The sequence below is a fragment of the Oncorhynchus masou genome, chromosome 23 (genome assembly GCF_036934945.1).
Source record: "Oncorhynchus masou masou isolate Uvic2021 chromosome 23, UVic_Omas_1.1, whole genome shotgun sequence".
Classification (NCBI taxonomy): Eukaryota; Metazoa; Chordata; class Actinopteri; order Salmoniformes; family Salmonidae; genus Oncorhynchus; species Oncorhynchus masou.
The window spans coordinates 11,365,187-11,377,598 of NC_088234.1; the positions used below are offsets into that span (position 1 = coordinate 11,365,187).

Consider the following 12,412-nt stretch of genomic DNA (forward strand, 5'->3'; position numbering starts at 1 on the left):
CAGATAGAGAGAGAGAGAGAGAGAGAGACAGATAGAGAGAGACGGAGAAGGGGAGAGAGAGAGAGACGGAGAAGGGGTGAGGGAGAGATGGAGAAGGAGAGAGAGAGAGAGAGACGGAGAAGGGGATAGAGAGAGACGGAGAAGGGGAGAGAGAGAGAGAGAAGAGAGAGAGAGAGAGAGAGCCTGGGAGAGTGAGAGAGAGAGAGAGAGAGAGAGACAGAGCCGAGGGGGGGGAGAGAGAGAGAGACAGAGCCGAGGGGGAGAGAGAGAGAGACAGAGCCGAGGGGGAGAGAGAGAGAGAGACAGAGCCTGGGAGAGTGAGAGAGAGAGAGACAGAGCCGAGGGGGGGTGAGAGAGAGAGAGACAGAGCCGAGGGGGAGAGAGAGAGAGACAGAGCCGAGGGGGAGAGAGAGAGAGACAGAGCCGAGGGGGGAGAGAGAGAGACAGAGCCGAGGGGGAGAGAGAGAGAGACAGAGCCGAGGGGGGGAGAGAGAGAGAGAGAGAGAGAGAGAGAGAGAGAGGCGTGTGTGTATCTGGTATGTGTGTGTGCGTGTCTGTGTGCTGATCAAGGGAGTCATTGATTTTCGGTTCAGATTGCAGATGGGAACAGGTAACACGATACAGTACTATCGTAATACAATATGGACTTTAACAGTCTGGAAAGGTTTGATGAAACGTTGATGTCAAAAAACAAACAACAATTTAAGAGGTAAAGGCTTTCACCATACTGGATAATGAGTAGCCTAAAGGTTATTCTTACAAGTTGTCCTATGTAGGCCACACTTAATCAATAAGGCCCAGGGGGTCTAAGGGCTGTTTTTACGCAAAATCACCCTCCTTCCTCTGCCCTCTTATCGCTCTCTTCCTCCCCTCCCACCCACCTGATTCAATCAAATCGCCTCCGATGCTATGCGCGTAAAGTGTTTTCCTGTGACAGTAGAGCGAGAGAACCAGAAATGTGACAGCTCAGTCGTGTGGCAGGATTCAAGCAGAAAGACAGGCACCCAGGCCGGGCAGAAGCAGTGGGAGACGCCGCTGTAGACCACCAGAACGGAGGTAAATATTTCATCGGCCCGGGTAGAATACAAGATGCATGGCATCAACGCTTGATCCGGTGTTGGTTCCACGGGATCCTTGAACGAGGCTCGCGTAGCCCACCGGATTTTGACGATGGGGTTTGTAAAGCTTTAGAATCGAAACGGTTTTGACTGAGCGTCGCCGGTGAACAGAATAAATTCATGAATGAGTTGATAGATTAACTCATTAATTAATGTAATTGACATCCGTGTTTCGTGTATGCCACGTCTGCCTGCAGCGTTATCATAGAATGAATGATCAGACGTTGTCACTCGTGAGCCGCCAGCTGGTAGAAGCGCCGGTAGAAGCAATGGATGTTACAGACAAATCCGTTTCGTTTCTTTTTAACGATCCGTTTAACCCTACTGTATCATATGTTTGGTACCTACTGCGTTTGGCTACAGTAGGCAAGATAAGGTGGTCGTTGTGTAGGCTAGCAACACGTCGGTTAAATTCAGAAAGCTGCAACCAAGGAAATTGAGACCCGTGACAGTCAAGTGTTGTATTAGCTACTGCAGGTAACCACAGATACATATCAACTATTTGTTTTATTGTTTTAAGGCTTGTAAGGGACAACTACAGATGTTAATGCGATGTGTATGTTTGAACGAAAGAGTGGATTTGGCTTCACCACAACAAACATCCATTGATGGAAAATAAAGAGGAACCAGCAAAGAACGAAAACAGAAGTCAACCAGTGACAGTTTCGCCCATAAACTGTCGTAATAAAGGGTGTGTAGGTAGAAAACAATACCACATATGGATTTTTATAAGCATCAAAAGTCCCAATGCAATTAAACCTCACGTTTCTATTCTGGAGTTATTACATACAACTGATTAGTCATGTTGGATTTTTTTCGTGTGTGATGTACTACAGTTGAAGTCTGAAGTTTACATAAACGAGTTTTAATGACTCAACCTAAGTGTTTCAACCACTCCACACATTTCTTGTTAACAAACTATACTTTTCACAAGTTGGTTATGACATCTACTTTAAGCATGACACGAGTAACTTTTCCAACAATTGTTTGCAGACAGATTATTTCACTTATAATTCATTGTATTACAATTCCAGTGGGTCAGCAGTTTACATACACTAAGTTGACTGTGCATTTAATAAACAGCTTGGAAAATACCAGAAAATGATGTCATGGCTTTAGAAGCTTCTGATAGGCTAATTGACATCATTTGAGTCAATTGGAGGTGTACCTGTGGATGTATTTCAATGCCAACCTTCAAACTCAGTGCCTCTTTGCTTGACATCATGGGAAAATCAAAAGAAATCAGGCAAGACCTCAGCTGCAGGAGGGACTGGTGCACTTCACAAAATAGATAGCATCATGAGATTGGAAAATTAGGTGGATATATTGAAGCAGCATCTCAAGACATCAGTCAGGAAGTTAAAGCTTGGTCGAAAAGGGGTCTTCCAAATGAACAATGACCCTAAGCATACTTCCATGTTGTGGCAAAATGGCTTAAGGACAACAAAGTCAAGGTATTGGAGTGGCCATCACAAAGCCCTAACCTCAATCCTATAGAATATTTGTGGGCAGAACTGAAAAAGTGTGTGTGTGAGCAAGGAGGCCTAAAAACCTGACTCAGTTACACCAGTTCTGTCAGCAGGAATGGGCCAAAATTCACCCAATTTATTGTGGGAAGGTTGTGGAAGGCTACCCAAAACGTTTGACCCAAGTTAAACCATTTAAAGGAAATGCTACCAAATACTAATTGAGTGTATATGAACTTCTGACCCACTGGGAATGTGATGAAATAAATAAAAGCTGAAATAAATCATCTACTATTATTCTGACATTTCACATTCTTAAAATAAAGTGGTGATCCTGACTGACCTAAGACAGGGAATTTTTACTAGGATTAAATATCAGGAATTGTGAAAAACTGAGCTTAAATATATTTGGCTAAAATGTATGTAAACCTCTGACTTCAACTGTAAGTAGGATGCTGTAAACCAAGCTATTCCCTATAATGTAATCTCCAACAAAAATAACTTCCGATGTGGAACTTCAAAGTTAACCAAAATCGTTTGCACCCATCAATTTAATTTTCACCAAACTTACATGCAAATATTTCATGAATGTATTGTTACAAATCAATTTGCAAGGTTGGTAGCCAACTAGTCTGCTAACGCTAGCCCTACTATCCTGCTAACGTTAGCCCTACTATCCTGCTAACGCTAGCCCTACTATCCTGCTAACGTTAGCCCTACTATCCTGCTAACGCTAGCCCTACTATCCTGCTAACGTTAGCCCTACTATCCTGCTAACGTTAGCCCTACTGTCCTGCTAACGTTAGCCCTACTGTCCTGCTAACGTTAACCCTACTGTCCTGCTAACGTTAGCCCTACTGTCCTGCTAACGTTAGCCCTACTGTCCTGCTAATGTTAGCCCTACTGTCCTGCTAACGTTAGCCCTACTGTCCTGCTAACGTTAGCCCTACTGCCAGCCTGCTAACATTACGTTAGCACTGAATGAGTCAGCCAGCTAAGCCTTTCGCAAGAAGTCAATGTGGTGATGAATTTACAAGGTGGGACAGTCCCTATGCCTTACCCCAAAGAGTGAGAGTGGCAAAAGTTGTGGATGAGGACATTTCAAACTGATGAACGCTAACTGCCATACGAGACATTTCATACTGTCCAGCTTTCCAGCCAAAATACCGGGATATTTAAAACTCCAACTACCTAACTGTCAACTGGCACTTTTTCTTAATAATGAAATATTGATCATCCATCTTTTCAGAACCTGTCGCCTTAGATCAACTTACGAAGCGCGAAGATTGAAGACAGAAGAGAGTCTGGTCACACACGTCACATTGTCTTCTCCTTCTCCCAAGTCCTTTCCTTCAGTCCTCCTTCTCCCAAGTCCTTTCCTTCAGTCCTCCTTCTCCCAAGTCCTTTCCTTCAGTCCTCCTTCTCCCAAGTCCTTTCCTTCAGTCCTCCTTCTCCCAAGTCCTTTCCTTCAGTCCTCCTTCTCCCAAGTCCTTTCCTTCAGTCCTCCTTCTCCCAAGTCCTTTCCTTCAGTCCTCCTTCTCCCAAGTCCTTCAGTCCTCCTTCTCCCAAGTCCTTTCCCTTTAAACAGCCACCATCATGGCTTCCAAACTGAATCCGAATATCCTGTACGTCACGGAACCACAGGAGTGTCTCTCATCATTGGAAACTGACCACCTGGCGCAGCCCGAACCCGGTGAAGAGAGCTCCGATAGTGACGGAGAGCCAGATGAGACGGAGCAGAAGCTAATCCGGAAGGTGTCCACATCGGGGCAGCTACGTGCCAAGGTAGGATACACAAGAATGCAAACAGACAAACGCATACAGTGTACACACGTACAGTAGTGAGATCTGTTGTGTTTTGCTTCATTGTGCTGTGGCACTATAGGCCTATTTGTGTCTTCATCATGAGAGCTTAAAGAGATTCTCCGGTACTTTTACAACTAAGGACCCTCTGATTGAGTTGGTACTTTAAAATTATGAGAGAGAGATTCTACAGTACTTTTGTATACTTTTTAGCCAGTAGTTCTGAAAGTAGCGCTCACGAGCCAAAAGTGGTCCACGGAAATTGCGTAATAAGTCGCATACGCTGCGTGTACAAAAAATTAAAAACACCTGCTCTTTCCGTGACAGACTGACCAGATGAATCCAGTTTAACTCTATGATCCCTTATTGATGTCACTTGTTAAATCCACTTCAATCACTGTAGATGAAGGGGATGAGTTGAGTTTTTAAAGCCTTTGAGACAATTGAGACATCAATTGTGTATGTGTGCCATTCAGAGGGTGAATGGGCAAGACAAAATATTGAAGTGCCTTTTGAACAGGTTATGGTAGTAGGAGCCAGATGCACCGGTTTGAGTGAGTGAAGAACTGCAACGCTGCTGGGTTTTTCACGCTCAGCAGTTTCCCATGTGTATCAAGAATAGTCCACCACCCAAAGGGACATCCAGCCACCTTGACATAACTGTGGGAAGCATTGGAGTCAACATGGGCCGGTGTCCATGTGGAACGCTCTGAATATTAGGAAGGTGTTCCTAATGTTTTGTAGACCCAGTGTATGTGTAGATATGTACATTGCTCTCTCTCTTTCACGATGCTGTGTGTGCATCTTGCTCGCTGTCACTCAAATGGAGAGGGGCTAAAGCTCATTGGTTGAACTCGACTTGCTAGGGTGCTGGCCCACGATGGGGGAAATGTAGGAAAAATGGTATAGCACAGCTTCCAGAAAAACATTTGCTTTCAAACAAGGGATTTTGTGGCTAATTTGAGGTAAGACAGTAATTCTGCTCATAGATTATGCATGTATGAAATACACATTGACATGTCCAGCCCAAAGCGGGAGGTTTTAAAAATACTCATTAGTGGTTAAAGTGCAGGAGCATGTCTTTAACTGGGGAATTGATCCTGGTTAGGATAGTAGGCCTACTGTTGGTGTACTGATTTGTAAACACTCTCTCTCTCTCTCTCTCACACACTCACGTCTCACTAGTAAATGATTAATAATGTATTGTTGAATAAGACATAAACCTTTGTTTGAGGTTGGTCAAACATTGACAGTGATTTCTGGGTTGAATTGTAACAGTTATTAATTGGTAGTCATAGATCAGGGTTCCCCAACAGGTGGCCCGCGGGCCAATTTCGGCCTGCAGGTGGTTTTATTTGGCCCGGCAAGTTTTCTAAGCAAAAAACTATAGATTTATTTATTTAAAGACTGTAAAAACAGGAAATCAGCTCCAAGTGATTTTAATTTTGGAAATCTATCCCCAAGTATTCCCACGCATAATAAAGAGTAGTTATTGTCTACAAACTTAAGCAAGTTTTGAAATTAATATGTAGTCTATTATATCTGTTGGGCTTCTTGCTGTGAATTTGATGTCTACAAATGATTTAGAATGATCTTCTGGCCCCCTGACCATCTGCTCAAGAAAACATTGGCCTGTGGCTGAATCTAGTTGATGATCCCTGTCATAGTTCATCATGAATCAATATGAAGCCATACCTGTCACCTATATGTCGTTGTCATGGTTGTGTTTGTTCCTAAGACTTCTGATTCAATCAGTGACTCATTGTTGGTCAAATCCCAAATGATACCCTATTGACCTATGACCATTTACCTTTGACCAGAGCTATAGGGTGTATTTGAGATGGTTCGCCTGTCTGTCTTGGTCCAGGTACTCTTCAATCTCCTGCAGTCAGGGACAAGGTCTATTGATTGCTGGTAGCCAATTGTGCGCCGCCCTGTGGGACTCCCAATCACAACCCAGATGTGATGCAGCCTGGATTAGAACCAGGTACTGCTGTGACGCCTCTTGTACTGAGATGCAGTGTCTTAGACCCACTGTTATGGTTACAGCCATTGGATTGCAAGCTGATAATCAGTATGGAGTCATGTCATGCCTAAAATGATGTGTGTGCGTGCGTGTGTGTGTGTGCATATGTATGATGATTAGATCGTGTTTACCTGTGGTCAAGTGACCAGATTAACCTATTCATAGACCCAGGGCTTACCGACAACTATAGGCTGACTTGGACTAGAACTATCAATTCGTAAGTTACGGCTTACTATGCAGATGTTATTATTCAGTGTCCCTCAGGCTACGGCAGGCAAATACATATTTGGCCATTGCTCCATTGAGGAGCAATTGCTCTTCCACCCATGAATATATTTTAGTTTTTCCTCTGGGTTTAATAAGATAACATTTGGCATAAATGTAGTAATTCCTGTGAATAATGGAATATTTCTCACAGTAAAGGAGAAAGTGCATCTCTGTCTCTACCTCCCCTGTCGTACAGTGACCACATACACTCTCCTCTTTGAGAAGCCATGTCTTTTTATATCTGCTGGTTTCTATTGACAATTGGTCACTCAGCCTGTACTTGTTAAGGATCTGTCTCTGCTTCATATCACTGACAGAGCAGAGATAATCAGACATTTCATATTCTCTCTCTCTCTCTCTCATCTATTTCAGAGAAACTTAATATTAGAGAACACATTAGATTCAGGGTAGAATCAGACGGGGAAGTGAAGGAGACATGGATATATATATATATTCACTTCCCTGTACTACAATTACAAAATGACCAGAAACAAAGGACTTTCTTCTGAAACTCATCGGTCTATTCTTGTTCTGAAAAATGAAGGCTATTCCATGTGAGAAATTGCCAAGAAACTGCAGATCTCGTACAGCGCTGTGTATTACTCTATTCACAGAACAGCACAAACTGGCTCTAACCAGAATAGAAAGAGGAGTGGGAGGCCCCGGTGCACAACTGAGGAAGAGGACAAGTACATTAGTGTTTAGTTTGAGAAACAGACGCCTCACAAGTCCTCAACTGGCAGCTTTATTAAATAGTACCCGCAAAACAGTGAAGAGGCGACTCTGGGATGCTGGCCTTCAACGCAGAGTTCCTCTGTCCAGTGTCTGTGTACTTTTGCCCATCTTAATCTTTAATTTTTATTGGCCAGACTGAGATGTCTTTTTGCAACTCTACCAAGAAGGCCAGCATCCCGGAGACTGTGTATACACTGCCGATTTTGCCGATTTTCCTAATTACATAGCATGAAGAGGTCTGTAATTTGTAATCTGTAAAACGGAATCTAAAACAAAAATCCAGAAAATCACATTGTATGATTTTTAAGTAATTAATTTGCATTTTATTGCATGACATAAGTATTTGATCACCTACCAACCAGTAAGAATTCCGGCTCTCATAGACCTGTTAGTTTTTCTTTAAGAAGCACTCCTGTTCTCCACTCATTACCTGTATTAACTACACCTGTTTGAACTTGTTACCTGTATAAAAGACACCTGTCCACACACTCAATCAGACTCCAACCTCTCCACAATGGCCAAGACCAGAGAGCTGTGTAAGGACATCAGGGTTAAATTTTAGACCTGCACAAGGCTGGGATGGGCTACAGGACAATAGGCAAGCAGCTTGGTGAGAAGGCAACAACTGTTGGCGCAATTATTAGAAAGTGGAAGAAGTTCAAGATGACGGTCAATCACCCTCGGTCTGGGGCTCCATGCAAGATCTCACCTCAATCAATGATCATGAGGAAAGTGATTGATCAGCCCAGAACTACATGGCAGGACCTGGTCAATGACCTGAAGAGAACTGGGACCACAGTCTCAATTAAAATCTTGCAGCGCACGCAAGGTCCCCCTGCTCAAGCCAGCGCATGTCCAGGCCCGTCTGAAGTTTGCCAATGACCATCTGGATGATCCAGAGGAGGAATGGGAGAAGGTCATGTGGTCTTATGAGACAAAAATAGAGCTTTTTGGTCTGAACTCCACTCGCCATGTTTGGAAGAAGAAGAAGGATGAGTACAACCCCAAGAACACCATCCCAACCGTGAAGCATGGAGGTGGAAACATCATTCTTTGGCAATGCTTTTCTGCAAAGGGGACAGGATGACTGCACCGTATTGGGGGAGGATGGATGGGGCCATGTATCGTGAGATCTTGGCCAACAACCTCCTTCCCTCAGTATGAGCATTGAAGATGGGTCGTGGCTTGGTCTTCCAGCATGACAACGACCCGAAACACACAGCCAGGGCAACTAAGGAGTGGCTCCGTAAGAAGCATCTCAAGGTCCTGGAGTGGCCTAGCCAGTCTCCAGACCTGAACCCAATAGAAAATCTTTGGAGGGAGCTGAAAGTCCGTATTGCCCAGCGATAGCCCCAAAACCTGAAGGATCTGGAGAAAGTCTGTGTGGAGGATTGGCCAAAATCCCTGCTACAGTGTGTGCAAACCTGGTCAAGAGCTACAGGAAACATATGACCTCCTTAATTGCAAACAAAGGTTTCTGTACCAAATATTAAGTTCTGCTTTTCTGATGTATCAAATACTTATGTCATGCAATAAAATGCAAATTAATTACATAAAAATCATACAATGTGATTTTTCTGGATTTTTGTTTTAGATTCCGTCTCTCACAGAAGTGTACCTATGATAAAAAATTACAGATTACATGCTTTGTAAATTACATGCTTTGTAAATAGGAAGACCTGCAAAATCGGCAGTGTATCAAATACTTGTTCTCCCCACTGTATGTGCCAATCAGAGGGTGAATGGAAAGGACAAAAGATTGAAGTGCCTTTGAATGGGTAGTAGGTGCCAGGCATACCAGTTTGTGTTCAAGAACTGCAACGCTGCTGGGTTTTTCACGCTCAACAGTTTCCCGTGTGTGTCAAGAATGGAGTCAACATGGGCCTATATCTAGTGACTATCTATGACCTAAAATAACTATGATTCTGTCCTTAGAGAGTACCTCATCCATCAACAGATTAGCATTAGGAACGCTATCATTTTAGACATCAACAAATGGATGGAGGGAGCAAGGGATAGATTGAGGAACCAATGGACAGACAGACAGACAGAGAGAGAAAGATCGATTGATTGCTAGACAGCAGCACCTTGTCTGTTTAATTATTAGTCATATTTTTTCAGTCCTCTTGAGTTTTCTGTTTTATATCAACTATGTTCTCCCCCCCCCCCACACACACAAAACAGACAGGCGTAGTCCATTTATAAAAATAACATAACAACAACAGGAAGGAACTTAAGTCTTTCACTTCCTCTGTCTCTATTTGTCTTTCTTTCTCTGTTTCTCTTTGTCTTACTCTCTCTGTCTTACTCTCTCCTTCTGTCTTTCTGTCTTACACTCTCCTTCTGTCTTACTCTCTTCTTTCTGTCTTACTCTCTCTTTCTGTCTTACTCTCTCTTTCTGTCTTACTCTCTCTTTCTGTCTTACTCTCTCTTTCTGTCTTACTCTAAAAATAGTGTCTGTTTTTTCATCAGCTCCTTAGAAACCTCTTCAAACAGGAAATCGTACACACACGTACACACACACGTACACACACACACACACACACACACACGTAAGAGTCTTTCAAAGTAATGTACAGCAATTATGGTCATTTCAAAACTCAAACCTGTTGAACTATGCAGTGTGTGTATATGTGTCAAATGGCACCCTATTCCCTATATAGTGCACTACTTTTGACCATAAAGTATCTAGGGAATAGGGGCCTTTTGGAACACACTCTTGGTGTATCTGGAAGGAAATAGGACAGAAGGTCACAGCTGAAAATACATACCTGCCAATTACACGTGTGTGTGTGTGTGTGAGAGAGAGAGACACACTCACTCTTCCCCACACCTGTCCTCTAATCGCCATCCTCAAGTGCCTGCATGGAGAGAGTGTGTGATGTTGGCACACAGGCAAAGTAATAATATGAGAGAGAGAGACACTGGGGAGAGAGAGAGAGACTGGGGAGAGAGAGAGAGAGAGAGAGAGAGAGAGAGAGAGAGAGAGAGAGAGAGAGAGAGAGAGAGAGAGAGAGAGAGAGAGAGAGAGAGAGAGAGAGAGAGAGAGAGAGAGAGAGAGAGAGAGAGAGAGAGAGAGAGAGAGAGAGAGAGAGAGAGAGAGAGAGAGAGAGAGAGAGAGAGAGAGAGAGAGAGAGAGAGAGAGAGAGAGAGAGAGAGAGAGAGAGAGAGAGAGAGAGAGAGAGAGAGAGAGAGAGAGAGAGAGAGAGAGAGAGAGAGAGAGAGAGAGAGACACTGGGTCGAGGGAGAGAGACACTGGGTCGAGGGAGAGAGACACTGGGTCGAGGGAGAGAGACACTGGGTCGAGGGAGAGAGACACTGGGTCGAGGGAGAGAGACACTGGGTCGAGGGAGAGAGAGAAAGGAACGAGCTTCAGAAAGAATGTATAATGACACTTTCTGGAATCGTCCGTAGAACAAGGTGAAGTGTGATAAATAAAGCCCGTTCCAACTGAACTGACAACAGGATTGGCTGGAGGGAGAGAGTGAATACATTTGCATTAAAAGTCCTGAGGAGTTACAAGTCTTGTATTCAAATTATCCCAGAGCCATTGATACTGTATTTATACAGATTTTTCCGTATTGCTTTGAATGAATGACAATGTCCATTCTCGTTGTTGTCATTCTATGGCCTGGCTCACGGTCACGTCATGTCATTCCCTCTAAGGATGATATTACACACACAGATGTCAAATACATGCCAGTTACAGTTGAAGTCAGAAGTTTACATACACCTTAGCCAAATACATTTAAACTCAGTTTTTCACAATATCCTGACATTTTAATCCTAGTAAAAATTCCCTGACTTAGGTCAGTTAGGATCACCACTTTATTTTAATGTGAAATGTCAGAATAATAGTTATTATAGTTATTTCAGCTTTTATTTCTTTCATCACATTCCCAGTGAGTCAGACGTTTACATACACTCAATTAGTATTTGGTAGGATTGCCTTTAAATTGTTTAACTTGGGTCAAACAATTGGGGTAGCCTTCCACAACCTTCCCACAATACATTGGGTGAATTTTGGCCCATTCCTGCTCACAGAGCTGGTGTAACTGAGTCACGTTTGTAGGTCTCCTTGCTCGCACACGCTTTTTCAGTTCTGCTCACACATTTTCTATGGGATTGAGGTCAGGGCTTTGTGATGGCCACTCCAATAATTTGACTTTATCCTTAAGACACTTTGCCACAACTTTGAAAGTATGCTTGGGGTCATTGTCCATTTGGAAGACCCAAATGGACTATGACCTTAACTTCCTGACTGATGTCTTGAGATGTTGCTTCAATATATCCACCTGATTTTCCTCCCTCATGAAGCCATCTATTTTGTGAAGTGCACTAGTCCCTCCCTGCAGCAAAGCACCCCCACAACTTGATGCTGCCACCCCCATGCTTCACGGTTGGGATGGTGTTTTTCGGCTTGCAAGCCTCCCCCTTTTTCCTCCAAACATAACAATGGTCATTATGGCCAAACAGTTCTATTTTTGTTTCATCAGACCAGAGGACATTTCTCCAAAAAGTTGTACCTGTTTCCTCCAGCATCTTCACCAGGTCATTTGCTTTCACCTCCAATTGACTCAGGCTATTTGACATCATTTATCAGAAGCTTCTAAAGCCAAAAACTAGTTTTAATGACTCCACCCCAAGTGTATGTAAACATCCGACTTCAACTGTATGCAAGAAGAGTCAGTTGTTCCCTCTGACCTCTCTCTCTCTAGGGGTTAGAGGTCAGGGGTCAGTATAGTAATGTCAGTTGGTTTCTGTTTTATAACTGACTTACTGGAAATAGAACACTGACAGGAAGAAACAAAGGTTTTTGTTAGTGGGTTAGACACACACACACAATAGCTGGTTGATTAGTTAGTGGAGGGAAGTCAATTTATTTTTGGAGTCTGAGTTGGTGTTAGTTTTCCTGGTAAAACTCACTAAGGCAGTTTGGGAGGGAGTCAGGCTGTATGCTTAGCTATTAACTCAGAGAAAAGAGAGAAATAGAAAAT

At 43.3% G+C, this 12,412-nt stretch overlaps 1 protein-coding gene across 3 annotated transcripts in view; it reads left to right on the forward strand.

The window, feature by feature from the left end:
* The first annotated feature begins 929 nt into the window (after window positions 1-929).
* Window positions 930-12,412, forward strand: part of LOC135510301 (diacylglycerol kinase delta-like) — an 85,049-nt gene continuing 73,566 nt past the window's right edge. For all 3 annotated transcript variants that reach the window (XM_064931113.1, XM_064931114.1, XM_064931115.1), the window contains exons 1-2: window positions 930-1,056; window positions 3,834-4,369. In XM_064931113.1, the coding sequence (XP_064787185.1) occupies window positions 4,181-4,369 (189 nt within the window). In that variant the 5' untranslated portion in view covers window positions 930-1,056; window positions 3,834-4,180. The remainder of the gene's footprint in view (window positions 1,057-3,833; window positions 4,370-12,412) is intronic.